Here is a 14759-nt window from a genome sequence, read left to right as displayed (position 1 = left end):
TTTAGCTTCAGACATGAAAAATATTTACCATTTACTGCCAGTAAACAATGGAAACGTAAAATATGTACCAATTAGTAATGAAAAGTTGTGCAGTTCCTTCAGTAAATGAAGCTCACCAACTTACAATAGGCTAAATTACCTTACAACGTGCTTTCAGTAGTCTATGTTGAAGTTCTTAGCACAGGCTAACTTATCATATCATATACGGTATCACAGTTTTCATTGATCTACAAAAAATACCGGTATTAAAAACCTTTTCGATATTTCACACTTAATATAATACCTGGTAATCTACTTCAACCTCCTATTGTTTACAACGACGCACCACGCACCACCAGCTGTATCAGCTAGACGGTACACGTGTTTTTCGAATCGTTTTCAGTTAAAAAACTGTTACATCACATGTATATTTTACCTTAACTGTGCCTGAATGAATATATTCTCGGAAATAAATAGTAGTTTTGCTGAAACGTGATGTATTTTAATGTAAAATAGGATAAAATACATGACGAAAACAAAAGATTTTACCTAACCTTCCGATGTTCAAGAGAAGTTACTCGTTTTTTTAATAGTTTTTGGTTAATATATTGTTATAATACAATGGTATTCTATTCATACTGTGCTTGATATAATGCATTCACGGAAATGTAATATTTTTGCTGAAATGACGTACGTTTTACAGTGGAAAGTGGGATCAAATCGTGACGAAAGCAATGACTTTCGCTTTCTTTCGTTCAAAGGATGTTACCGTAATCGCTTTTCGAATGGTTTTCAGTTAAAAAACTGTTGTATTACAATAATATTCCCTCCTAATTGACTTGAATAAATACTTGAATGGAAATATACAATATTTTTGTTGAAACTACCCGCGTTTCAGTGTAAAGTGTCGTAATAATAAATGGTAAACAATTTGCATTCGGCACTCATGTTTCATGCACGGCGAGCCTCAGTTTATAGGACATAGAGCGTTTTTAGTGAAGGTTTTGTTGTTCCATTACCCTAAAAAACGTGGGTCGAACTATAAACGAGGAATATCGTAAATTAAAAATTTCTTGGTCAAAAAACCAGGGTCGACCTATAAACGAGGGGGGGTTATAGACGAGTATATACGGTAATTTACATTGCTGGAATTCTTACAATTTGATGATCATTTTGAATATAAACATCATAGATTTTGCATTACACATTAGGATGTGTCATAGGAGGGAAGATCAGCTAAAACTAATGGCCCATCACTTTTTTGGTAGATTTTAGTGTATATAAACAGAAAATAATTTCAGTTTCAATATTTTGCAACCTTTTGCTAGGTAAATTTTAGCGTGAAATTTATCGAAAATCTAACGTACAGCTGCATTAGTGCATTACAATTAAATAGTGAACATTGCTTGACTTCATTCTCCTTAACAACCCAACTAACAATATTTTTTCTGTTTCAGATTCTGATGCATTTATAAGTTGATAATATTTGCGATGGCTAGTTGTGTCAGGACGTAGGAACCAAAATCTGTTCATATCTCAGTCACTATCTTGGGTCTGGGAGAGAGCTCCCAAGCCGGAGTTGCCTACATTGAGAGAGATGCTTTGAGATACGGTGTGTTTAATCAGGAAAATCAGTGAAAAGAATCAAAGCACTTACACAACAAAGACATTGCCAGTGATATGACCAAAGCTGTCTTGGCACAGTACACCTTGCCAACGCCGTCTGGCCTCCAGTCATAACAAGTCGAAGAAGATTAGTGAGAGACCAGCTGAAGGGGAAAAGGCAAGAGATATCTCTTTGGGAGAGGAAAAAACTTGCAGTTAAGGACAGCTGCTACAAACGAATCACAGTTATTTGACATAATTACTTGCAAGCCCAATTGTTCTCTGTCCTGAGTTTAATGCATCGTGACTGTAACCGAGGCCCACATCTCCCCTGTATTTGCGTTTGAACTGAAGATCTGCAGACCAACCCCAGTACTGTCAAAGCACAGAGAGAAGACCAGTACAGGGGCTCTCTATGATTTCTAAAGCCAAGATATTCTTGTCTAAGAGATAGAGGCTGCCGTTGTAGAGAGACAGAAGAGGAGAGAAGAGTTGCCGAGGAAAAGAGACTTGAGAAGGCCCAGGTGAGGTAAAAAAGGCCGGCGATTGGAGAAGCTAATTCCAGCTTAATGACTTCCCATGGCCAGATCCCGGTGCGACCAGGAGAATGGCACTTTGGTTCCCAACCCAGAAAATAATGATCCCAAACCTTCTGGTGCATAAAAGATTCAAATAGGAAAGATATCCCCAGCACAGCCTGTCAGCATGCCATACACCACACCGGTCTCCAGAGAAACTGCAGAGAGATATAAATACCAGCTGCCTGGATTGACGGTGGTTTGATAACACCTGATGATGTTCACCTGGTGATAGATCATAACAAAAAGTGCAGGAGCCAGAAACTTGTCAGCAACCTAGAAGAGGAGTTTGATAGATAAGAGAAATGGAACTAATTATTTGTTCTTTGATGAGAAGGGATGATACCAAAGTGCTCATGAAAGTTGAGATTCTGGACAAGTTGTTCCCCTGCTATGGTGAAGGAGGAACACTACTCCTGCCAAGGCAGGAACCAGGAGGGAAGTATTCGTGGCATTTCACCCAGAGAAAGATGACATCAGGAAACCAGCTGAGAGGCAGGGCAGATAACATTGTGAACTGGCTCAGAGAGGAACGTAGACCAGACCCTGCAGGCCATTGGAGGACAGCACCAACACGCAACACAGGTGGCAAGGGGGTCATACAGTGGATAGAGCGGAAGATTGGGAGGAAGCTGGTCTGGATTGTTTGCAGACCTACACCCAACGGAAGTTGCCACCAGACATCTGATCCAGGTTGATGGCAAGACTCTTCAAACAACAGATGGTCTGGTCCTCTTGGCAAGATGCTGGACTCTGCCACTGAGTTAGAAATAAATCAACCCTGAAAAATCACAGTTGGCCTACGCGCTGGAGCTTCACATACTGTCAGCTGACGACCAGAGTACTGGGACCAGCACTGATTGCAGTGCCATCAAAACCAGTCACTGATGGAGACTGTCACCTGGGCAAGACAGGGTCCAGTCTCACATTCCAGGTGGCTCACAACGGCTCTTAGGTTCTGCAGAATTTGGGTCGCTCATCATAAACTGAAAGGGAACGAGCTTCACAACCTGAGACTTATTGTCCAATTCATCGTGAGTGTCTACTTGCCAAATTGGTTCAACACCAAGGTCAAGTCATAGTTCTCCGAAGGTCCGAGGCATGTTCTCTTCCAGCTTGAGCTCCTGAGGAGTCAGCCAAGGAAGGTTGTTCAGATTGTGGAGCAGACTGTGAGGAGATCTTCTTGGTATGCTCATCCCGAGGCAGTTCTGCAGACAATGCTCTGCAGTAAGGATGAGGAGGAGAGAAGAGTGGCAGTCAAAAAGATCTTGGATATGAGACTTATGAGAGGATCTGGGCATGACGAATCAGTTGGTGACGATTCCTTCAGGGTCAGGAAGACTCCTGAAGTCAATCTAGGTGCCAAGACCCTCACTGATCTCATAGATCTGGATAACATCCAGGCTGGCAGTGAGCCCCCTCTTACCTGCAGCCTCACCAATGTTCAAGTCAGAGCTTTCCTGGACAACCCCATGCATGTCCCTGCCTGGCCCTCGCACACCCAGAGTATAGAGCGTTGTGTACAGCAAGTGAGCGAGGCCAGCAGTCACGTGTACAGCCAGGAGGAGGGAAGGCTACATCCGAGCTCAGGTGGTCAGCAGGGAGGTGATGAGTAGAAACAGAAGCAAGAAAGACATGTTCTCTATGGTGTGCAGCAACACCGGGTCGTAGTAGTAAAACCGGTTTTTGTATTTGATGGTTTTGTTTTCTAAAGGAATATTAAATTTAATAAATGTGTCAAGATCATTCGTTTCACTATTCTGGATCATTTTCATCCTAATAAATTAACCTGATACATTTACTTTACTTTAAATAAGCTATTTAGTGGTGTTGGTAAAAGGGTGGGAATACTGAATTTTCATAAGATTTCAAGTTAAAATTTACCTAGCAAAAAATAAAAACTTTTCAAATCTGAAGATATCACATGATTCTGCACATAGAACTACATCATTAATACCATGGGCCGATTTTTCAAACTCAAAAAAAAAAAATTCGCCTCCGTATGACACACCCTATTAGACATACAAATTTTAGATCTAATGCAAGTACAGTTAGACCCCGACTTACAACTACAATACATGTACTTACGTCCATTGGTACTTACGACCTGCTTTGACCGTACATCCGTCAGGACATACGACCGCGGCAGTCGTGATCAAAAATATTTTCAAATGACGCGCGCATTTTCTATACCGAAACGTTTCCGTCCGGGGCAAGTGGGTGGCGCGTCTCGGGTCGCCTCGTGGGTACACTCACTCAGTGGAGCGCTTTGTTTGTGTTTGGCTATCGTATCCTATACTGATCGCACTGTGAACTTTCGTTATTATCATATTTAATTAACTTTATAATGACTGGAAAGCATAAAAGTGAGAGTGATGGTGGTGTTCCAAAGAAAAGGAGACAGGCAATTACTTTTGAGATGAAAATGAAGATAATAACACAGCATGAGAATGAAAAACAGTAGCAACAATCTCACGCGACCTAGGTTTCTCACACTCGACTATATCCACTATTCTGAAGGACAAGGAACGTATTCGTGAAGTAGTGAAAGGAACAACACCTATAAAGGGAACTATAATATCAAAGAGAAGACAAGGTCCTATTCACGATATGTAAAATTATTGGTGATATGGATAGGTGACCAGATACAGAAGCGTGTACCCTTAAGCCTTCTAACCATGCAGGCTAAGGCAAGAAGCCTGTTCCAAAGCCTGAAGGAGCAGGCAGGAGATGAATGTGATCAAACCTTTACAGGAAGTCGTGGGTGGTTTGATAGATTTAAAAAACGCTACAGTCTACACAATGTTAAGGTGAGTGGAGAGGCAGCTAGTGCCGATGTTGGTGCTGCCGAAGCTTTTAAGGAGGAGTTAGATGATGTGATTGTGGAAGGGAATTATTTGCCTGAGCAAATATTCAATGTGGATGAGACTGGATTATTGTGGAAGCGCATGCCTGAGCGGACATACATGCACAAAGAGGTGAAAACAATGCCTGGATTCAAGTCATTCAAGGACAGAATTACACTTCTGTTGGGGGGGAATGTTGCTGGTTTCAAGCTAAAGCCCTTCATGATCTATAATTCAGAGGACCCCAGGGCTTTTAAACATGTCAGCAAGCACACACTGCCAGTGTTTTATTGCAGTAATAAGAGAGCCTGGATGACCCTAGTACTGTTTGAGGATTGGTTCATGACTTGTTTCATTCCACGAGCCAAGGAGTATTGTCTGCAACAACAGATTCCATTCAAGATTTTGCTGATTTTGGATAATGCTCCGGGACACCCACCACACCTGGACGACATGCACCCTGATGTTAAGGTAGTGTACATTCCACCTAACACTACCTCTATCATCCAACCCATGGATCAAGGTGTTATTGCTGCCTTTAAAGCGTATTATTAACGCACGACCTTCGCTCAGGCTGTTGCTGCTACTGAAGGTGAGAAAATGCTCAGAGAGTTTTGGAAGGAGTACAACATTTTGTCATGTATAAAGAACATTAGTGCAGCATGGATCAGGTTACAAAACATTGCATGAATGAAATATGGAAGAAAATCCTGAAAAGATATGTGCACAGTTTCAAAGGATTTAATGAAAATAAAGTTATTTTGGATATTAGTAACAAGATAGTGGAGTTAGGTAAACAGCTGGAGTTAGAAATTAATACTGAAGATGTTGGACAGTTGGTTGAAAGTGTAGCAGAAGAGCTCAGTAACGAGGACCAAGAATTGATCTGTAATGTAAAAGCTGCATTCTCTGCCAAGAAATTCAAGCTCCTGAACGACTACACCGACACCAAGGAAGAGTTGCATAACCTGAGTGACACCAACATCGATAGCAAGAGCGAAGACGACGAGGATCAACAGTTGGCAGAACAAGAACTACTTGTGAGACAATTTTGGAGAACATTCAACGTCAAGAAAGCTGTGGAATTCTTGGTGGAGGCATGGGATCAGCTGTCTGTAGCAACTGTTCGTCACGCATGGAGACATGTGTTGCAAGGTATTCCGGGTGTTAAGCAGAGTAAATCTGTGACTGGTGAGGTTCAGACTGTTGCAGTAGCAGTGGACCTTGCCAGAAAAGCTGCGCAGAGTGTTACAGCTGCAGGCTTCTCCAAGACCACCAACGACGACATCCTGGAGGTGATAAGGGATCCTAATGTGACTACCAACAAGATGGTAGATGATGATGACGTCAGTGAAGAGGCAGGTGGTGGGTCATCCCAATAAGAACGCCAGTTATCCCATAGTAATGTAAGGGGTGCCATCGAGTGTATTGAGAAAGTCAAGCTCCTCCTTTCCGACGACCCTGACGCTAACAGGTATGAAATCTTCACTACCCAGCTGTTGCAGACTATGGAGCCCTACATCAAGGTTTATCACGACAACATAAACACCAGCCGTCAGCAAAGCATAACCGAGTTCTTCGCCCGCAACCCACCACAGTCAGCCCAAGCCAGTGAGAGTGACAGAGACAGTGATGATGACTTTGAGGGATTTGTCAGGGAGGCACTAGTAAGTGTGGATGACAGCGATGAAGACTCACCTGAGGGCCAGTAGCCTGCCCTCTGCCTCGGAACCAGCCTCCATTCCCCTACGCCGACCCATCTCTTCTACTAACGTAAGTGTTAACCCCAACCTTGTTTTTTTTCCAACCTAACCTTCAGTATATTATTCTCTTATTGATTGTTCCCCTCTATATTATGTGTGTGTGAATACCATCATAAAGTTAAGATGTTATTTTTAGTAAAACGTACATATTGTGTCGGGAAAAAGTGGAGTTTGGGGGTCGGCCCAGTCTCTATTTCAATTAATCCCATATGTTATGTTGTTCACTTTACTCGTTTCTCACTTTACGCGGGACGCCATGGGTTCAATTAACCACGTAAAGTGAGGGTTCACTGTATATGACATGTATATTCAAAATATTCCGGGTCTTGCAAGGAATCCAGCAATGTCAATTATATTATCCTAGCTTTAGTTTGAGGTATTATTTATTACTATACCTTAAAATCTAGTGTTCTCCCCCAAACATATCTCTGAGAGGGAGGGGCCAGCGGGTGTGAGAAGAGGGGGGGGTTGAGTCCATTATTTGAATGGACATTAACTTGGCAACTGTATTTCTCTATTTCTCTTAAATATTAATTGTTTGTGGGTACCATCATAAAATTAAGATGTTATTTTTACTAGAACATAGGTATTGTGTCGGGAAAAAGTGGAGTTTGGGGGTCGGCCCGGTCTCTATTTCAATTAATCCCATATGTTGTGTTGTTCACTTTATGCGTTTCTCACTTTACGCGGGCCTCTGTGGGTTCAATTGACCGCTTTACGCGAGGGTTCACTGTACAGTCAACCCTCACTTTACGCGGTCCCACATTCCGCGTTTCCACGTTTAGGCGGTGCCCTGCCAGAACCCAGGATGCTCACATTCCGCGGTGGGTGTACCCCTTTACACGGGTGAAGTATAATTTTTTTATTTAGCTCATAAAATTCATACAAATTATCCGGCCAGAATATAATTTACATTGCTGGAATTCTTACAATTTGATGATCATTTTGAATATAAACATCATAGATTTTGCATTAGACATACAAATTTTAGATATAATGTTTACTCTTGAGTAAATATGTTATCTTTTGTGCAAAATATATGATATTTATATTCAAAATATTCCTGGTCTTACAAGGAATCCAGCAATGTCAATTATATTATCCTAACTTTAGTTTGAGGTATTATTTATTACTATACCTGGTTTTCCCCCCAAAATTTCTCAGAGGGAAGAGCCAGCAGTGTAGTGTGAGAAGAGGGGAGGGAGTCGTGTCCATTATTTGAATGGACATTAACTTGGCGACTGTATTTCTCTATTTCCCTTAAGTATTAATTGTGTGCATGTACCATCATAAAATTAAGATGTTATTTTTACTACAACATAGTTATGTGTCGTCAAAAAGTGGAGTTTGGGGATCGGCCTGGACTCCATTTCAATTAATCCCATATGTTATGTTATTCACTTTACGCGTTTCTTGCTTTCCGCGGTACCCTCCGGGTTACATTAACCGCGTAAAGTGAGGGTTAACTGTATATATTTTTTTAAAGGCATTAGCCCAACCAGGCACAGGTCATTTTTAATGACCCACATCAAGACCTGGGGGACAAAAATATAATAAAATAAAATAATAATAATAAAGAACCAAAAATAAATACAAACATTAAAAAAAGATCAATAGCGAGAAACGATATACAGTGGTCCCTCGGTTAACGAACACAATTCGTTCCACAGAGTCGTTTGTTAACCGAATCTATTATATTTCAGTGTGATATTGGGTAATTGGTTTAAACTCACAGAAAAAGTACATACAAAGTACTGTATACCGGTAATAGAATTAACAAAACATTAAATATAAACTAAAGACAGTGCTATACTGTACAGTATACTGTATAATAAAAAATAAAAAATAATAAAATACTGTATTTTAACTTACTTTGAGGTGTGTATGTCGTATTCCTGGCAGCTTTGTTTACACATCAAACAGCTGATTGTAGAGGCAGTCGATGATGACATGCCATATTCTTTACAGGGTGCATTGGTTCTAATGCCTTCTTCATGTTTCATAATAATTTTGTTACACTGTATATTATCAATTTGTTAACTAAATTTCAAAATGACCAATAATTTTAATGTAAAAATGCAAAAATATTCAAGAGACCAACAAAATCGATGTTCACTCCACTGTAAACAAAGTTAAACTGAGAAGCGTTGTTGGGTGATTCGATCAGCTGATGGGCACACAAAAGCTGTTCCTTGTACTGTCTATATTATAAATATGTTAGCTAAATTTCAGAATGACCAATAATTTTAATATAAAAAATACAGAAATATTCAAGAGACCAACTTTCTTAATATTTACTTCACTGGAAACGAATGTAAACATAGAACCAATTACAAATACTGTATTGGCAGACTAGCCGATCAGCTGATGCGCACAACAAAACATGTTTGTTGTAAGGATTTCATTAATCGAAGTTTTGTTCGTCAATCGAACTGAAAATCTTTTGGGAGCTAATTCGTTAACAGAAATTTCGTTAATCGAACCGTTCGTTAACCGAGGGATCACTGTATGTATGTTGTGTTGTCAAAGTAAGAGAAATAATTGAGACCCTGCAATTGTGTGTAAATGAGGCAGAAAGACAGATCAGCAGCCTGGGACTTGGTCACAATTTTTGTGATGCCATTTGGCAGCAGGGTCTACCATTAGACAATACATTTAATTTGTCAATTAAATATATCAGACATGTTACTTTTTCTGAGTTGATTGGTTGTTGGATTTTACTGTTGAAGACTTATGCTTATGTTAAGTCTTTTTTTTCTTTAGGTATTTACTTTATTTTATGCCTCTCTGATAGCATAATTCAAATGATTTACTGGTAATATATTAAACATTTAAAGTATTTAATACATTAAACATATCACTGTAATGGTGGTCATTGACCTAAACTTTACCACAGGTGGTTTGTTAGTCTGGGTAGTCATCTTATATAGGTACACCAAAGATTATCCGGGAACTGATGATCTGGCACCTCCTTTAGTCCGGACAATATTATTCCCTCCCTCCCTCCCAGCCTGGGTGAAGCTAGTTTTAGGCTTCAAGTTTTTATCTTATAAAATGTAGCTGACTAGACATAGCAGAATATTAATTGCATTTCTTGAATCCTTGTAAAATAGTAATTAATTTGGGTATAAACATCATGTAGTTTGCACAAGAGATAGAAATTTTAGTCTAGTGTGGTACATTTGAGTAAAAGCTTTTTAATTCATATTTTTTGGAAAATATATAAAGTGGTCCCTCGGTTAACGAACACAATTCGTTCCAGAAGGTCGTTCATTAACCGAAAATTTTGTTAGCCGAAACCATTGTTTCAATGGGATTTTGGGTAATTGGTTCCAGCTCACCGAAAATTACATACTATACAATTAAAAAAAAAATGCAATAAAGTACACTTACTTTGAGGTGTGTATGTAGAAGGCTCCTGGTTGATGATGATGATGGGAATTAGAAGTGGGGGTGGAGGAGAAAGGAGAAGAGAAGGAAATGGGGGTGGAAGAGAAATCACCCCATGCTTCATGCCGTTATTTCACCAATACAATTTTAAGTTCACTAAGTGTAATTCAAGATTATTTTCTTTAAATCAACACTGCACTGCACTATATATTGTCAATATGTTATATAAATTTCAGAATGACCAATAATTATACTGTAAAAACGTAAAAATACTCTGTGTTCAAGAGACCCACAAGCAAGATGTTTCCTCCACTGAACAGAGATACAAACTGAGGCCTTGGTGGGTGAGTGAAGTGGCTGTTGGGCGCACCAAAAACTAGTTCCCTGTACTGCAATTATCTTAAATAAATGTTAAAATGACTAAAAAACTTAATATAAAACTTGGAAAATTATTGAATATTACAACCATCTTGATATTTACTCCAATTTTAACGAATGTAAGCCCTAGAACCGATTTCCGTATTGGCGGACTAATCTTCCAGCTGGTGAGCAAGCCAAAGCATGTCGAAACATTTTCGTAAGAATTTCATTAACTGAATTTTTGTTCGTTAACCAAATTGAATATTCTTATGGAAGGTAATTCATTAACCGAAATTTCGTTAACCGAGGGACCACTGTATAACATTCATATGCAAAAATATGATTATTCCACTTACCTAATCCTACACATTACAGTAAGATACAATTATGCAATACAGTACTGCTAACAAAATACTCACCTTTACATCTCCGTCTTTGGAAGCTGATGTACAGACTCGGGCATCTGCTGAGTATCGTACAGATGTAAGTGGTCCGGTGTGGTGCTCACGAGGGTAAGGGCACACATAACACTGACCCGAGTTGATGTCATAGAACCTAACTACTGCTCCCTCTGTAGCAACAGCAAGGAAGTCTCCACTAGGATGTATTGACATGCTTGTTACTTGCTCAGCATCCTGATGATTGAGAATATTAGTACTGGATACAGATATTATACAAAACAAAATAATTCACTTTAAATTCTATATAACATATCTGTTAATAAAATAAAACATTATAATGTTTTTATTTTATCAACACTCTACAGTACTGAACTATGAAAGCCTTATCCAATCAGAGAGGAAGAACATGGGTACATACCCAACTCCCTCCATTTACTATATCAAAAACCTAATATTGTATATAAATTTCAAAGTATTCTTCCATCTATATTCTATACACTAATCTTCCATGACACCCCTTCCTCAGCTGTGACCATTATATTTCATATTTTTTTTTACACGCAATTCCTTTCTTTTTATCTGATCTCAGACTCTTGGGCCCGAATTCAGAATGGTGGTATGAACCTGGGATTTGACCTCGGCTCAGGCGTGCAAATTGGGATTCCTCAATCCAAGAGTTCCTGCAGTGGATAACCCATGTTCAGAACATAGACTTGAACTCCGGATCGGGTAATCTGTAGCATTTTTTTCAATTTCGAGCAAGGATTCGAACACTGAAATTCCAGCCAATCACGTTTCACTTACACCATTACAGCAGCCAATCACCATGGAGGCAACTATGACTTGAAGAGTTTTTACGGAAGAGGATAAATCTCTCCTTGCAAATCATATGTTACTTTTGTTACTATAATTACAACCAAATTATGATCAAATTATAATGATTTATGGTACTGTGTTACAATGTGGCTGCATTGTTATATGATAAAGAAATTCATAGAGAAAGAAGAATTACATACAAAATTGTCAATATAATCCGGGACAGGTGTCAATATTCATAACCAAAGCAAGATAAATCAATGCAGGGCACAGTAACCTGGCTAGGTTTGGTTAGGTTAGTTTCTTTCTGTTCTTTTAAACCCTCATTTCCCCTGAGTAGTAACATTAAGAAAAGACTTTCCTTTACTAATACATTAAAATCAAAATGCACTCAGCATTGATTCAATTATATTCAAAATACATCACAATAGTTTTCCTTTGGAAAAACACTCAAAATAAAGAAGCGTCAGCATTCTTTACATTTACCAACTTGATCTCCAAGAAACCCTATATACAAAAGTGTTGTAACACATTGCCATAACTCATTCAGAAACCAGAATCTTTCTTACCTGGAAACTATTCATTGTTAAGAATCTCAAAGCAATCATCAGCTGATGAATAGGAGGTAGAGGTGAACCATAGCCAAAAGGTCTGTCAAGTAGATGCTCCATATCTCAGAAAATATCAAAGAAATCTCCCTTGCTGAACCTAGATCACTGTTTGAATTGCGTGTCATGATGAAAATTGATAGGATTCTGCATATCTACCATCAGTCTTCTCTCTACAAAATTTTCAATTTGACGATATCACCGAAAAGCGCGCTCTGTCAAAATTCATGTTCGAAGAACACGCTCTGTCAAAACTCATGTTGACTTGCTATCTTGAATGACGGATCGACCGATAAACCTGCCTCCAGGCTGGATTAACGCGAGGATTGACAAATATGATCTCAAACTCGGTTTGAATCTTTGTGTTGGCTAAAGCCAGAGTTTTGAATACCAACAATCTTCAATCTTCGCTGGATCCTTGGTTTAAACCTTCAAGCAGTTTCAAACCAGCGTTCTGAATTCAAGCCTTAGATTTCAACCCCAGATTTCTCAGATACTGTATATTGATTGATTGATTTACATATTCATGTAAATCATTTCCCAAGGCTATAGGATAAAAGCAAAGTAATAAAACAGAAGTTTCAGTTAAAAATATGAATAATGTATTCTTGGATTTTATTCATTTTTTGCCCAATAAGCTACGATAATCTCAAGAGAGTAAATTTCTGCAATACTGGTTTCAAGGTAATATTTGGAAGCTGTTTCCTACAAAACAAGTAAATATACACAAATGATAACAAAACTTACTGTCAAAGTCTTAAAAGCTTTCTTAGCAGATGTTTTACTAAAATCAAACATTTTGACATTTGTGTCTCTACTTCCTGAGATGAGAATTTGCTCCCTTGGATGGAACTCCAGGCACGTGATTTCATCCAAATGGTCATAAAGAGTACGAATAACTGGATGGCCAACTACTGCATCTGGGTGTAGCTCGACAGCATCTGGGTCACTTTTGGCTAACATGCGATCCACATCCAGAATCTGTGAGTGAATAATAAATCTGAAATTTGGGGACATCAATTCCTAAACACATGAGGGAGATAAGGAAGATCTGAAAGGATTACCCTTAAACCTACAGCTGCTGGCCCAAGGGGAAATGGTAGAATTAAACATGGCTGTTTTGTTCATTCCTTACAAAATGAAAAGCTGTTAACTTGGCAAATGTCAACCAACACTACTCTTCCCCCAATATCTGTTATAATACAACCTTCTTTCCTCACACAGCCAAACTGTGGAATACTCCGGCATCTTCGTGGTGTAGATAATTAATCTTTTTGTTCAAGCTGGAATGCGATGTCAGCAGTGTTACCTAGGTGCGTTAATTCCTAGCCAACTCACCAGGCCAACATACAGGCAATTAAAACATCTAATAATTACTTAATAAGTAATATTAAGACACGTCGCTACCTGGCATTTAATTGCAATTCTCAAAACCCCCTCCTTCACCCCCCACCATACGCATCACCACCTTCATCTCTTGCCTGGCGATTCAGCTTTAAATACACACAAAGGAGAACTCCGTGAATTTGTGTTCTAATTGCTGAAATACTAAGCTCAGCGAGGATTTTATATACGATACAGTGAACCCTCACTTTACGCGGTCAATTGAACCCACGGAGGCCCGCGTAAAGCGAGAAACGCGTAAAGTGAACAACATAACATATGGGATTAAATGAAATAGAGACCGGCTGACACCCAAACTCCACTTTTTCCAACACAATACCTATGTTCTAGTAAAAATAACATCTTAATTTTATGATGGTACATACACACAATTAATACTTAAGAGAAATAGAGAAATACAGTCGCCAAGTTAATGTCCATTCAAATAATGGACTCAACTCCCTCCCCCTCTTCTCACACTCCTGGCTCTTCCCTCTCTGAGAAATGTTTGGGGGAAAAACCACTAGATTTTAAGGTATAGTAATAAATAATACCTCAAACTAAAGTTAGGATAATATAATTGACATTGCTGGATTCCTTGTATGACCAGGAATATTTTGAATATAAATGTCATATATTTTGCACAAAAGATAACATATTTACTCAGAGTAAACAAAATACTTAAAGTAGATCTAAAATTTGTATGTCTAATGCAAAATCTATGATGTTTATATTCAAAATGATCATCAAATTGTAAGAATTCCATCAATGTAAATTATATTCTGGTCGGGTAATTTATATGAATTTTATGAGCTAAAACAAATATCTTCAGTTAATAAAAAAAAAATATTCTTCACGACACTATCTGTCAATCAAAGTACCCCACCTTGCCTCCCCCCCCTCTTCCAACCGCGCCAGATGGTCGGTCGGTCGGTCCCTCCCTCCCCCCACCCCCCACCAACCCTCCCTACCAGAGAAATGTGTGGGAGAAACCAGAATATTTACCTTTTTAGTAATAAATAATACCTCA

At 39.0% G+C, this 14759-nt stretch overlaps 1 protein-coding gene across 1 annotated transcript; it reads right to left on the bottom strand.

The window, feature by feature from the left end:
* Positions 1-10848: 10848 nt before the first annotated feature.
* LOC121865238 (cleavage stimulation factor subunit 1-like) lies at positions 10849-13378 on the bottom strand. Its single transcript, XM_042364590.1, has 2 exons — positions 13094-13378; positions 10849-11156 (listed from the first exon to the last, which is right to left on the bottom strand). Exons 1-2 carry the CDS (start codon positions 13361-13363, stop codon positions 10884-10886), a joined length of 543 nt encoding a protein of 180 aa, XP_042220524.1. The 5' UTR covers positions 13364-13378; the 3' UTR covers positions 10849-10883.
* Between the last annotated feature and the right edge of the window lie 1381 nt (positions 13379-14759).

This window comes from Homarus americanus, unplaced genomic scaffold, assembly GCF_018991925.1.
Source record: "Homarus americanus isolate GMGI-L3 unplaced genomic scaffold, GMGI_Hamer_2.0 scaffold59167, whole genome shotgun sequence".
In the NCBI taxonomy this organism is placed as follows: Eukaryota; Metazoa; Arthropoda; class Malacostraca; order Decapoda; family Nephropidae; genus Homarus; species Homarus americanus.
Note: the sequence above shows the minus strand (reverse complement) of the source record. Positions and strands in the feature narration are given on the sequence as shown.

Coding starts and splice junctions, on each gene's coding strand:
- LOC121865238 (XM_042364590.1), bottom strand. CDS start 13,363: ATGTCCCCAAATTTCAGATTTATTATTCACTCACAGATTCTGGATGTG. Junction 11,157..13,093: donor AAGCTTTTAAGACTTTGACA/GTAAGTTTTGTT, acceptor CTCAATCATCAG/GATGCTGAGCAAGTAACAAG.